The sequence below is a fragment of the Rosa chinensis genome, chromosome 2, assembly GCF_002994745.2.
Source record: "Rosa chinensis cultivar Old Blush chromosome 2, RchiOBHm-V2, whole genome shotgun sequence".
Lineage (NCBI taxonomy): Eukaryota > Viridiplantae > Streptophyta > Magnoliopsida > Rosales > Rosaceae > Rosa > Rosa chinensis.
Window position 1 is genome coordinate 54,636,602 of NC_037089.1, and position 13,810 is coordinate 54,650,411.

General features: G+C 34.6%; 1 protein-coding gene across 1 annotated transcript; it reads left to right on the plus strand.

The window, feature by feature from the left end:
- The first annotated feature begins 824 nt into the window (after nucleotides 1-824).
- LOC112185811 (pleiotropic drug resistance protein 1) lies at nucleotides 825-11,473 on the plus strand. The gene is made up of 24 exons (XM_024324121.2): nucleotides 825-1,405; nucleotides 1,709-1,829; nucleotides 1,946-2,034; nucleotides 2,151-2,235; nucleotides 2,354-2,513; nucleotides 2,645-2,721; nucleotides 2,878-2,931; nucleotides 4,377-4,467; nucleotides 4,582-4,883; nucleotides 4,968-5,249; nucleotides 5,348-5,664; nucleotides 5,751-5,911; nucleotides 6,013-6,116; nucleotides 6,217-6,373; nucleotides 6,453-6,536; nucleotides 6,657-6,778; nucleotides 6,907-7,239; nucleotides 9,263-9,553; nucleotides 9,655-9,738; nucleotides 9,821-9,954; nucleotides 10,051-10,278; nucleotides 10,370-10,541; nucleotides 10,629-10,883; nucleotides 10,993-11,473. The coding sequence occupies exons 1-24, from the start codon at nucleotides 1,098-1,100 to the stop codon at nucleotides 11,248-11,250; spliced, it is 4,269 nt and encodes a 1,422-aa protein (XP_024179889.1). The 5' UTR covers nucleotides 825-1,097; the 3' UTR covers nucleotides 11,251-11,473.
- The last annotated feature ends 2,337 nt before the right edge of the window (nucleotides 11,474-13,810 follow it).

Consider the following 13,810-nt stretch of genomic DNA (forward strand, 5'->3'; position numbering starts at 1 on the left):
TTTATAGTAGGTTATATATGTCATTTAATAATTCATAATAGAGTGAGGTCAAGTGAGCAGATTTGGAGGTCCCAATAGAAACTCTCTATTTTATTCCATTAGTTACATACACTTTAACAACTTTCCTTATATTACCAAACATCGGAATAGAAAGTTCTTGAAAAATTTCATTTCCCTTCCCATGGGAAAGACAATAAAATTACTTTTATTTCCGTGAACCAAACGAGACCTTAGTTTTACTAATGATAATTACACCACTTACGACCTTGTTATAAGTTTTTGAATAATTCATTGTTAGCGTTGTAATTGATTTAGTTATATGTAAATAGGGTAAATGACTATGGTAAATTTATTTTCAATGTTGTAATTTTGATCCATATAGATTGTAATTATTGTTCAAATAAATGTAAAATGAGTGTATGATAAACATCACAGTACCATAGCTTGTCTCGCTTAACAGATGTTATCATGTTAACAGGCTCATTGAACCAAATCACTAATAACAGTCATTATCATGGTAACTCAATATGAACATGATCCGATCAACTCCAATCCGAATATCTATAATTTCATCTGTGTTCATATTGTAGTTGGGTACCATTTTGCGAGGTCTAAAATTATGTGAGGTTAGTTGCTAATAGGTCAGGGATGTGAGCAATAATTCATTGGTCTAGCTTCTAGGCTCATTAAAGTGAGAGAAATTCTACCTTCTGGAAAAGAAAAATAATCAATTGAAGTCTGAATTGGCTTTCTAGAACCAAAATATCTCCATTTCCGCGCCAATATAAATAAGACCCTATCCGACCCAATAATTCTTCTTCATCTCTTTCTGGCTACGTACAAAATTTCATTTATATGTCAGTCTAGCACTGCCATCCTTACATAACAGTTTGATTTTTCAAGTTTCTTTTTCGGTCTTGAATTTCGAAGACAAAAAAAGAATCTGAGAAGAAACCATCTAGGTTTTAGTGGTTTTAAAAGCTTTTTGAGTCCTAAGTTCTTTTCTAATTCAGAGTTCAAAAGTCATGGCTTTGGTAGAAGTACTTTGGGAGAGATATTAGCTTTTCTGTTTAGTTTGGAGCGTTTTAGTTGTTGAAATGGAGAGTGGTAATATCCAATTAGGCAGTTCCTCTATATGGAGGAACCATGGTAGTGTGGACGCTTTTTCGAGTTCTACACGCAGAGAAGACGATGAAGAAGCTCTCAAATGGGCTGCCCTAGAGAAGCTTCCCACTTATAATCGTCTGAGGAAAGGTATACTCACCTCGGCCAGTGGAAAAGCTAATGAAATTGATATACCAAATCTTGGTTTTGAAGAGAAAAAGGACTTGGTTGAGAGGTTGCTTAAAGGCACTGAAGACGGCAACGAAAAGTTTGTATTGAAGCTCAAGAATCGTATTGATAGGTGAGATCCTCAACTTAATCCCATTATACATCATGTATGGTGTATCTATGAATATTTGTTTTTGCTATTTTCTTATTCATATATAATCTGTTTAGAGGGTATCTCACTTTTGTTAGATTCCATCCTTAACATGAATATGAATGTTTTAGCTGATTGGCCAAGCTTTCGGTTGAAGGTTTGATCAGTTAATTATTAAACTCTTCGTTAGTGACAAAGTTGGGAAGACATTTTTGTTTTAAAGTGTTTGATGCTTACTTTGATGGGTACTAGCTCTTAATTTGTTGAATGTGTCATGTTTCTCAGAGTTGGAATTGATCTTCCCACAATTGAAGTTCGATTTGAGCATCTAAATATAGAAGCAGAAGCTTATGTAGGAAGCCGAGCTTTGCCTACTCTCGTAAACTGGATTGCTAACATAATCCAGGTAACAATATGTTCAAAGCTAGACCAAACTATCTGCTCGTGTAGAGGACGATGCTTTCAATTAATCAATATTTGCTTGTTAATGCTCACAATTTACATTGTGCACTGATCTTGAAGGGATTCTTGACCAATCTCAGTATACTTTCAAGTAGCAAGACAAAAGTCTCTATCCTTAACAATGTTAATGGAATTATAAAGCCTAGCAGGTGAGCTTAGTTTTCCTTGTGTATTTTACTTCCTTACAATTTTAAAGAAAAACTGATATTTGGGTACTCGATCAGATATCATTTCTTTCATTCATATATATACATATATATTTCAGAATGACATTACTATTGGGTCCTCCAAGTTCCGGCAAGACCACACTGTTATTGGCTTTGGCTGGAAAGCTTGATCCAGATCTAAAGGTGCAAAGGAATCTCACTAACAGCTTCACAAATTTCTCTAGTTTTTTTTCCCTTGAAAATTTCAGCCACATCTGAATGATCTTGCTATCAAATTTGTAAACCAAAATTTATGCTTCAGCTATCGGGAGCAGTGACTTATAATGGCCATGGAATGAATGATTTTGTACCCCAAAAAACTGCTGCATACATCAGTCAACATGATATGCATATTGGAGAAATGACTGTAAGGGAGACATTGGCCTTTTCTGCAAGATGCCAAGGGGTCGGAACTCGTTACGGTCAGTTCATTTGTGGACCACTTTTCTTTTTCTTCTATCTGTGTTGATTTTACTCACATAGTGAACAATTGAATATGTTGTGTGTCTGTGTGCGAGAAGCAATTACTCATTTTCATTTTGGCCATGTGTAGATATGCTAGCTGAGCTATCCAGAAGAGAGAAAGCAGCTAATATAAAGCCTGATCCTGACATTGATGTCTTCATGAAGGTAGTTTCATCTATTGTTGAATGTCCAATAGACACGCGCATAGAAAATCTGTAACACATAAACCCTGGCCCGTAGTATAGCTTCTCCCAAACTTCCTTTCTGGGTCATCAACAACTATGTGCATGTGGTTCTAGTTATTCACTTCTGCTATTGTAGGCAACAGCAACAGAAGGTCAGGAGGTTAACGTAGTGACAGATTACATTCTGAAGGTAACCGACTTCGAGAATTTACCTCAACTCAACATTTACTTTTCACCTTTTTTTTATTTTTTTATTTTTAATAAGTTATTGTAGTGAAAACTTGTTGAATTGGTTAACAGGTTACCCACTTAAATGCTGACATGTGTCATTTTAAAAAATAATACTTACCACGTATTAACAACACATTCTTTCTTAATATGTAACATTGTTCAAAAACATGTAACAAATATTGTCAAAATAATAAATTACACTAGGTAAAACTAAAATAAAGACTTATGACCACACTTCTTGTGCTTGTGGTAATTGAGTGCTCAAACATGTAATATCATATAGTTGGACAACTTTTATCAAATGAAGAACTTTGATTTTTAACGGAGAAAATCCTTACAATATTGAGTACTTACATATCTTTTGGTCTAATATTAACTTTACCATGTTCACAACACAAATGTTGTTGTAGTTGTAAACTGGTTGATAATCTTGTAAATGATGTCGTATATGAAGTACGTACCACAAATATAACAAAACTTACCATTCTATACATCAATTGTCATGGACTCTGGTAATTATTGAAGTAATCATTTCATTAATGATACAAACTTAAAGATTTACCACTCTCACAAAAAAAATTGTTGTCATACTTGTTAAATTGTCTATAAACTAGTACATCAATTTAGGTGGAGTAATCACTATAAGTAGAACAAAAATTACAGCTTTTACATCAATCTAATAAATATGATCGTAGGTGGAGTAATTACCACAAATAGAACATTAACTACAACTTCTTACATCATTTATTGTAAAATGTATCATCATAGATATAATTTTCTAATCAATAACAGGCATTACATGAGAAAGTACCCTAATTACACAATTGAGAACCTTATACATCAGTGAGGACACATGCTCTATTTGTTCTACAAATGAAGTATTACCACTAGAACAACATATTCATTGTAACATTTGTAGATTGCTTTATAAACTTGTAAATATGGTTGTAGGTGGAATAAGAACCCGGATAAAATTTAATCCACATCTATATATAAGGTAATAAGTAATTATTTTATTTCATGATAAATTACTCAAAATAGACCACATTTATAATTTGTTAAGGAAAGTATTAATGATGTAGTTAATTAGTATTAGAAAGACTCGTTATTTTTTTTTTGATCATATCAATAACTAGTCTTTTTGTGAGTCGAACTCACAACCTCCCACTTACTAAGGGGAGACTTATGCCACTAGACCAAATGGTACTGGACTTTTTTTTTTTTTTTTAGAGAAAAATATTTCATATTTAATTTTTAATGATTTGGTGAAGGTGTAAACCATTTATGCTATTTTAAATATTTTGATCTGTTGGATATATTACTAATCTAATAGTCTAAAAAATTCACCAAAATTGGTGAATCCCCAACACTCGGGTACCTAAGAAATTCAATATTTATTTATAGATTTTGGGACTGGAAGTGTGTGCTGATACAATGGTAGGGGATGAAATGTTAAGAGGTATCTCCGGAGGACAAAGGAAGCGTGTTACAACAGGTAAAGAAAAATTCAATATCTGATGTGTCGCAAATACTAACTAGTAAAGAAATTCAATAACTGAAGTATCTGCAAAATTAACTAGTTCTTGACATTCAATATACTAACTTATAGGTGAGATGCTTGTTGGACCGGCAAACGCTTTGTTCATGGACGAGATATCTACCGGTTTGGACAGCTCGACAACATTTCAAATTGTGAATTCAATCAAACAAAATATTCACACATTTGATGGAACGGCTGTCATCTCACTCCTCCAGCCAGCACCAGAGACTTATGAGCTTTTTGATGACATTATCCTCCTCTCAGATGGCCAGATTGTGTACCAGGGTCCTCGTGAGCATGTGCTTGAGTTTTTTGAAACTACGGGATTTAAATGTCCTGAGAGGAAAGGCATTGCTGACTTCCTACAAGAGGTACTTAGCTGTGACGAATCTTTCTCATCCATCAAAGTAGAAATCTTACCATCACAATAATATGCACGTTCCATGTTTCCATAGGTGACATCAAGGAAAGATCAGGAGCAATATTGGGAAAGGAAAGAGGATCCCTACAGTTTCGTTACAGTTAAGAAATTTGTTGAGGCATTTGAGTCATTCCATGTGGGACAAAGACTTGGGGAGGAACTTTCAATTCCATTTGACAAAAGAAAGAGCCACCCGGCAGCTTTAACAACGAAAAAGTATGGTGCTAAAAAGGGAGAATTGTTGAAAGCTTGCATCTCAAGGCAACTTTTGCTGATCAAGAGGAATTCCTTTGTCTTTTACTTCAAGTTCACCCAAGTAGGTTTCAATTATATATCATATGTTCTTTATTAACATCCTGGAAAACAGTTTTTCTTTTGTTTATAGTTGGTTATCGGTTCTTTTCCTGGTTGTAGATTACAATTATGGCCTTGATTAGCATGACAATGTTTCTACGAACCAAGATGCACCACAGCTCAATAAATGATGCAGTAATTTATATGGGTGCTATGTTCTTCGCCAATGTCATAGTTATGTTTAATGGGATGTCAGAGATTTCAATGACCATTTTAAAGCTTCCTGTCTTTTATAAGCAAAGGGACTTTTTCTTCTTCCCTTCATGGGCATATGGTCTTCCAGCATGGATTCTCCAAATACCTATATCATTTGTAGAAGTAGCAGTTTGGGTGTTCATGACCTACTACGTGATCGGATATGATCCAAATGTTGGACGGTAAACAAGTAAAGCTTTATAGTTAACTTGCTTGCTATGCATAGAAATTTTGCAATCTTTGATACATGGTTGTTCACATGATGCAGGTTTCTCAAGCAATATATCCTCTTCTTGTTTGTTAACCAGATGGCTTCCGGTTTATTTCGTACTATTGGAGCATTGTGTAGAGACTTGGTTGTTGCTAACACTTTAGGGTCATTTGCACTGCTCATACTTTTCACATTAAGTGGCTTTGTTCTCTCTAAAGGTACAAACAACATAAGAAGATGAATTAATGCACGGGAAACTTAACACGAGTTATTCTCAATAGCTACGTTTTAAGCTTATATGATGCTTAAAATGTCGCAGATGATATTAACAAGGGGTGGATTTGGGGTTACTGGAGTTCACCTCTGATGTACAGTCAGAATGCAATCGTAGTTAATGAGTTACTTGGGAAGAGCTGGAGACATGTATGTTCATTATCATTTCTCCATTTTCTGTCAACACGTTTGTTTTTTCAAAATAATCTGATGATTTCTCATTTCTGAGTTGTATTATTTTGTACAAAAGGTACTGCCAAACTCTACAATATCTGTAGGAGTTGCAGCTTTAGAGTACCGCGGGTTCTTTACACACGCGTATTGGTATTGGCTAGGAGTTGGGGCACTGATTGGATTCTCATTGCTATTCAACATTTTTTATGTTCTAGCTCTCTCCTACCTAAACCGTTGGTATCTCATACCCAATTGTGATTGAAATTTTAAGGATTAAGGTTGTCCGCTAATGTCAAAGAAATGATTATGCAGCACTTGGCAAAATTCAGGCTGTTAAATCAGAAGATTCTGGGAGGATTGCAGAGGAAAGTCGGTCAAGTCAACCAACCACGCCAGGTGTAAAATCTCGTTGTTAGAGTGTAGTTCCAGAAGTCAACTGTGTGTCTGTTTTATAATGTTATTTATATATATATATATATTCCCCAGGATGACAGTAAAATTGCAATAACCATGCAGATAGTATGAATACAGAAGTTTCTGCGGAGGCTATTAACAGAGGGAAACGAGGAATGGTTCTTCCATTTGAACCACATTCCATAACCTTTGATGAAATCACATACTCAGTGGACATGCCACAGGTAACTTCATATGAAATAACGAGTGGAGTTTAAAAGTTCGATTGCTGAAAATCAACTAGGCTATATATTAGCTATTTAATTTTATTAAGTTGGTGCAAAATAAATTATTTCCAAATCTGAACCTACAGGAAATGAAGATGGAGGGTGTTGTAGAGGAAAAGTTAGTTCTTCTGAAGGCTGTGAGCGGTTCTTTCAGGCCAGGTGTTTTAACAGCTCTTATGGGTGTAAGTGGTGCTGGTAAAACGACTCTCATGGATGTACTGGCTGGTAGGAAAACTGGTGGATATATTGAAGGAGACATAAAAATTTCCGGGTACCCAAAGAAGCAAGAAACATTTGCTCGGATTTCTGGATATTGTGAGCAAAATGACATTCACTCCCCTCAAGTTACTGTCTACGAGTCAGTGCTCTACTCAGCATGGCTTCGTTTGCCACCTGAAGTAACATCTGAAACCAAAAAGGTACTTAAGTATGATGGTATCTAATTAATATTGGACTTATTTCACTGCTTATGTTTATCCTAGTGTTTGCCGTATACCCATTTTGTTAAATATTTTGGATCATTGGATTAGTGATATATCCAATGGTCCAAAATATTTAAAATTGATAACTTATTTAGCCCTTAGACAATTATTGTTTGATTATCAATTGATAATTGACAATTACGTTTTTTTTTCCTTAAAAAAAAATTAAAAAACCTTCTAACCTAGGCTCACCAAATTATTATTAGTTAAATAGTCTTTATTACTAATTAATGTTTCATTAATGCTTGATTATCAATTGAAAATTATACAATTGGCAATTACATTTTTCCTTATTAAAAACAAAAACCTTCTAACCTAGGCTCACGGAACTAGTATTAGTTAAATAGTCTTTATTACTAATTAATTATATCATTAGTAGTTTTCTTAACCAAATATAATTATTTTTACATGCATTTTATGACAACCACAACAATTAATGTAAAAATAGATAATCTTTGTTTTAGATGTAGTAACTACTTCACGTACAACTTGTTATTACTGCTTTTTGAACTAATTTACACATGTTATCACAATGTGTTATCATATAGGTAAACCATTATATTTTGAATAAAACCACGCATGTTCTCATTGGTGTAAAAAAGTTATTCCTTGTGTAATTAAAGTAATATATTGTGTAATATCCATCATCAAAGTTATAATTACTTTCAGACGATGTAATTTACCACAAACTACAATAATTGATATAAAAACGATAGTTTTTGTTCAAATTATAGTAATTACTCTATCTACAACCTATGTACTAGCTAGTTTATGGACAATTTAACAAGTGTGCCAACAAATTTGTTGTCAGAGTAGTAAATCTTTATATTTTTATCATTAATGAAATGATCACTTTAATGACCATGCATTTTACCACAATCCACGTCAATTGATGTAAAAGCGGTAGTTTTTGTTCTATTTGCAGTAATTAGACCACCTAAACTAATGTACTAGTTTATGGACAATTTAATAAGTGTGACAACAAATTTGTTGTCAGAGTGGTAAATCTTTATGTTTTTATCATTAATGAAATGATTACTACAATGACCATACATTTTACCACAGACCCCAACAATTGATGTAAAAGTGGTAATTTTTCTTCTATTTGTAATAATTACTTCAAAAAATACATCATTTACAAGATTATCAACCATTTTACAATTCCTACAACATTTGTGTTGTGAACATGGTAAAATTAATATTAGACCAAAAGATATGTAAGTACTTAGTAGTGTAAGGAGGTTCTCCATTTGATAATCAATGTTCTCCATTTGATAAAAGTTGTCCAACTATGATATTTACATCTTTAACCACTTAATTACAATAACCACAATAAGTGTGGTCATAAGTCGTAATTTTAGTTCTACTAGATGTATTTATTATTTTGACAATATTTGTTACATGATTCTGAACAATATTACATATCAAGATAGAATGTGTTGTTAATATGGTGAATTTCATTTTTTAAAAATGACACGTGTCAATATTTAAGTGGATAACATGTTAACCAGTTCAATAGGTTTTCACTACATTAATTTATTAAAAATAGAAAAAAAAAAAAAATAAGGGTATGACATACATCAAGGTACCCTAAACGACCTTTATGTTTAGTGAAAAATCCAAAAACAGGTCAATCTAGCTTGAATTGCCAAACCTCAATGAATTCAGCTTTTCATCTTTACATGTATTAATAAGCTCATATACTGATGCATTAGCTTTGCTAAATCAATAATTAAGCTACAATCTGAACACTTCTTCCCCTTCTTCAAGATATTTTGTAGAGTTCCCCAAGTTGTATATGTTTAATTAGCAAGTGTTATGACATTTAATATTTTATTCAATATTTAATATTTATTGTAATTTCACCAATAGTAAGTGTATGAAACAGTTTCAACTTTGAACAGGTCACAATTTGCTGGCTATAGTGGTGTTTAGTTCTAATTGTAAAATTCTATTGCAGGTGTTCATTGAGGAAGTGATGGAACTTGTGGAACTTAATCCATTGAGGCAAGCACTTGTTGGGTTGCCTGGTATCAATGGTCTTTCAACTGAGCAGCGCAAGAGGTTGACTATCGCAGTTGAGCTAGTGGCGAATCCCTCGGTAATATTCATGGATGAACCAACTTCGGGGTTAGATGCAAGAGCAGCTGCAATTGTCATGAGAACAGTTAGGAACACAGTGGATACTGGTAGAACAGTTGTGTGCACCATCCATCAGCCTAGCATTGACATTTTTGAATCTTTTGATGAGGTGAGAAATGCTAAGAGATTGGAAGACTAACTGTTTTTTTTTCTTCAGTTTTCTTCTCATATATCGTAGTCTGATGAATGAGAATAATGTTGTTGTTGCAGTTACTGCTACTGAAGCGGGGAGGACAAGAAATTTATGTTGGTCCATTAGGTCGCCATTCTTGCAATCTAATCAAATATTTTGAGGTAAGTTATAATTTTAAGATATCCACTACTTATACTTAAAACTTGTTCTTTAGTTCTCTTATGTCACTTTCTCTAAATTAAGGAGATTGAAGGAGTCTGTAAAATAAAAGATGGTTACAATCCAGCAACATGGATGTTGGATGTTTCCACTGCAGCACAAGAATTAGCTTTGGGGATTGATTTTGCTCATGTTTACAAAAACTCAGAACTATACAGGTCTACTAATTGATCTTCACTTCTATATTATTAGCATGTTTAACACCTTTAAAAACAAAATGCTGAAATACATATTTTTCAATGAATATGGTTCAGGAGAAATAAGCAACTCATTACAGAATATAGCACGCCTTCCCCTTCTTCAAAGGAACTCTCTTTCCCTACTCGATACTCACAACCGTTTCTCATCCAATCTATGGCTTGCTTGTGGAAACAACATTGGTCATATTGGCGTAACCCATCGTACAATGCAGTAAGACTTCTCTTCACAATAGGCATAGCATTGGTGTTTGGGACAATGTTCTGGAATCTTGGCTCCAAAACGTAAGTTAACCAAGAAACAAAAGTTGGTGAAATCTAGATCTTTATATCATTTTTCATAATGTATTAAAATTTGCTTTCTTACGAGATGCAGGAATAGACAACAAGATCTGTTTAATGCAATGGGTTGTATGTTCACAGCTGTTATCTTTCTCGGGGTCCAAAATGCAACATCTGTGCAACCTATAGTTGCTATTGAAAGAACAGTCTTTTACAGAGAAAAAGCTGCAGGGATGTATTCAGCCTTGGCTTATGCATTTGCACAGGTGATAGGTTTACTACATTGTTAACATCTTGGATCAGTAATTTAGATCACTATATGATTATTTAAATTTTCATATTTACTGTCACAGGTTATGATTGAGCTACCGTATATTTTGGTACAAGCTGTGGTTTATGGAGTCATAACTTATCTAATGATCGGATTTGAGAGAACTTTTGTTAAAATCTTTTGGTACATATTCTTCATGTTCTTCACATTGGCGTACTTCACATTTTATGGCATGATGGCTGTGGCGGTTACTCCAAACCATCACATAGCTACTATTGTTTCCAGTGCATTTTATGCAATATGGATGCTCTTTTCTGGTTTTCTTATTCCTCGACCGGTAAGTGTTGGTTAATTTTTAAAGATTAGAAGATAGAAAGTTTGCAGTATACAAAGTTCCTTATATTTCCTTTTGTTTACTTCATTTTCTTATACCTGGCCAACAACAGAGGATTCCCATATGGTGGAGATGGTACTACTGGGCATGTCCAATAGCTTGGACATTGTATGGATTGATTACATCACAGTTTGGAGATGTTGATGATATGCTCGAAAATGGTGAAACAGTGAAACAGTTTTTGAGAGCTTATTTCGGTTTCAAACATGATTTTCTGGGAGTTATTGCAGTAGGGCTTGTTGGGTATGCAGTGCTCTTTGCATTCATCTTTGCCTTTTCTATAAGGGCATTTAACTTCCAAAAGCGCTAATATAATCTTCAAAAAATGAGGAAAATGTTAAACTACCAAACCGGCCAAGTAACACTAAGAGTACCCTTCATATATAGTATGTTCCATGAAGATTTGATAAGTGGTTATTGCTACCTTTAGAACTTATTCTTTTAATTTGTGAGCAATTGTAAGCCTTAACCACAAAGTTAGAGGAAAAACCTCTGGATCAATGTAATGTTTGGTATACATTTTATGCGTAGTAAAAAATATTCGTTTGTTTTTTTTTTTAAATAGGAATTGATTTCATTAGTAATCAAGCCATGAAAATAGGCTGGAATTTAACATAACTTACATATGAAAAACTGGAAAATCAGATAACCTATCTAAGCTAAACTAAACTCATTAAAGTCTAAAAGGACGCTCGGATGACGCAAGCCTAACTAAGCAAGAACAACATGGCTTCCTAAGGAAAAATGATTGATCTAGTCTAATTTGCCGGCACGCAATTGTAATACAAATAGTACTAGAAACATATTAGAAAAGCTTATAAAGATTACCCTTACCTAAAGAAGACTTGCATCCAAATGTCGACTAGAACTAAAATATAGCAGCTAACAATCTCAGCAACAGGTTGGTCTTCTTGCTTCTCTGAAATATGCTGACTTGAATTGAGCCCAGTCCTAAAGGCCCAAGCCCAAACCCAAGCTATAGAAACAAAAGCCCATCCCTTTGCCAAGCCATCACCACTGCCGCCGTTGGCTCCTCCGGCGGTCGGCTCTTCCACCACACCATCTCACGTCAATCAGTGAACCATCAAAACTAGATGAATCTAGTTGGGAAGCCCGCCGATCTACCTCCTTGGTGTCTCTTCGACCACGACGCTTCCTCAACGCCACCAAGTCTCCTGGCATCCAACCAAACGACGATCACGATCTAGTCGAACCCCACCTCGCACCTACCTCGCGACCTTTGAAAGTTTGAAGGAGTCGACCTCCTAATTTTATTGGAATTAATATTTTTCCCTAAAAAAAAAAAATAATAATGATAAAAAAATAAAAGGAGACTTACAATTGAAATAAGGCTTCGTGGTGGTATGTCAATTTGATGTGTATGTCAAATTTGTGTTTGAGGTATAGTAAAGTGAGAGTGGATGTGATTGCCTACCTCAATTGTGTTTAAAGCCTTCATTAATTCACACTTCTAATGCTTTCGATCAAACCCTTTCATTCAATAACAGTAAACAAAAGCATTCATGTAGTATTATATCAATTAATTAACTGCAAATAGAGGTGGCAAACGGGCCGGCCCGGCCCATTTTAAGAGGGCCTGGTCGTGCTTCGTGCCGTGCTTGGGCCGACCCATTTATTATCTTGCTGGGCTCGTGCCGACCCATTTACATAAACATTAAGCTCGGCCTGGCCCATGGCTCGAGCCCATATCGTGCCGGGTCGTGCTCGTGCCTACCCACTATAAAACACGATTTTAAGATCTTAATTTGAACAAATAAAAATTAATTTTATTTAACTATTTAGAAAATTAAAATAAATTAAGTTCTACAACGTTTTTCTTAATCTTAGCTTTTTAAGATTAGATTTCTAATAATTTTTTATATTCCACTATAAGAAAGAAAGGAAAAAAAACTCAAAATTATTGTTTTTAGTATATAATTGTGAGATTAATCTTTATTAATATAATGAAGATTTAATATCTATTATTCTTTCCTTCATTCTATAGTTGTATTATTATGAGATTAGTCTTTATTAATAAACATATATTTAATATTTAGAAAAAAATACTTATGTCAGAACAAGGATATAATGTTTTGTTTCATTATTTTGACAATATAAAAGAAAGTATTGGTGGAATTGTCATGATATTTTAAATAAAAAGGTCTCATATTCAAATCTCATCATTGTAGTTTTTTAATATTTTTAAAAACAAAATGAAATTTTTTGTTTGTAATGGGCTGGCCCACAATATATAGTGCTCGGGCCGTGCCGAGCCCATTACTGGCTTGGGCCGGGCCGGGTCAATGGGCCAATATTCTTAGGCTCAGCCCGACCCGTTATTCTAACTAGCTCGGGTCGTGCCGGGCCACTAACGGGCTTGGGCCGTGCCAGGCCCGTGCCGTGCTCATGCTTAGTGGCCCGTTTGCCACCTCTAATTGTAAATTACAAAATCATAGTTTGAAACCGACTAAATAGCAAGTTCCCATTTAACTAAATAGAAAATTACATGTAAGTGTCATTTTGAGACGTATATTAGTCATAAAGCCACCTGCATTTTTTGTACAAATAAGGCCACATGTATCCACATATTATTTTGTTTGTGACGATTTTACCCTTCTACCCAATAAACTCAATTCCATCCTCATGATCGATCTGGAATCGCTCTCTCTCTGTCTCTCTCTCTCTCTCCTCGATCACAGTTCTTCACATCTCGGTCTCTGACTCTAATTCTGGATAGCACCGGCACAGTGCTCTCTCTCCTCGATCACATACAGATCTTCACAACGGTGGTTCACTCTAATTCCACCGCCTTATTTCGGTTGATGACTGGGAGGATGCAGCTCTGGCGACCGGAATTGGATTCGGGAATT

Excerpts from the sequence above, each read along its gene's own strand:
- LOC112185811 (XM_024324121.2), top strand. The coding sequence starts at position 1,098 with ATGGAGAGTGGTAATATCCAATTAGGCAGTTCCTCTATATGGAGGAAC. Across the intron at positions 1,830-1,945 it reads GGATTGCTAACATAATCCAG|GGATTCTTGACCAATCTCAG; the intron begins GTAACAATATGT and ends CTGATCTTGAAG. Across the intron at positions 6,374-6,452 it reads AGCTCTCTCCTACCTAAACC|CACTTGGCAAAATTCAGGCT; the intron begins GTTGGTATCTCA and ends ATGATTATGCAG.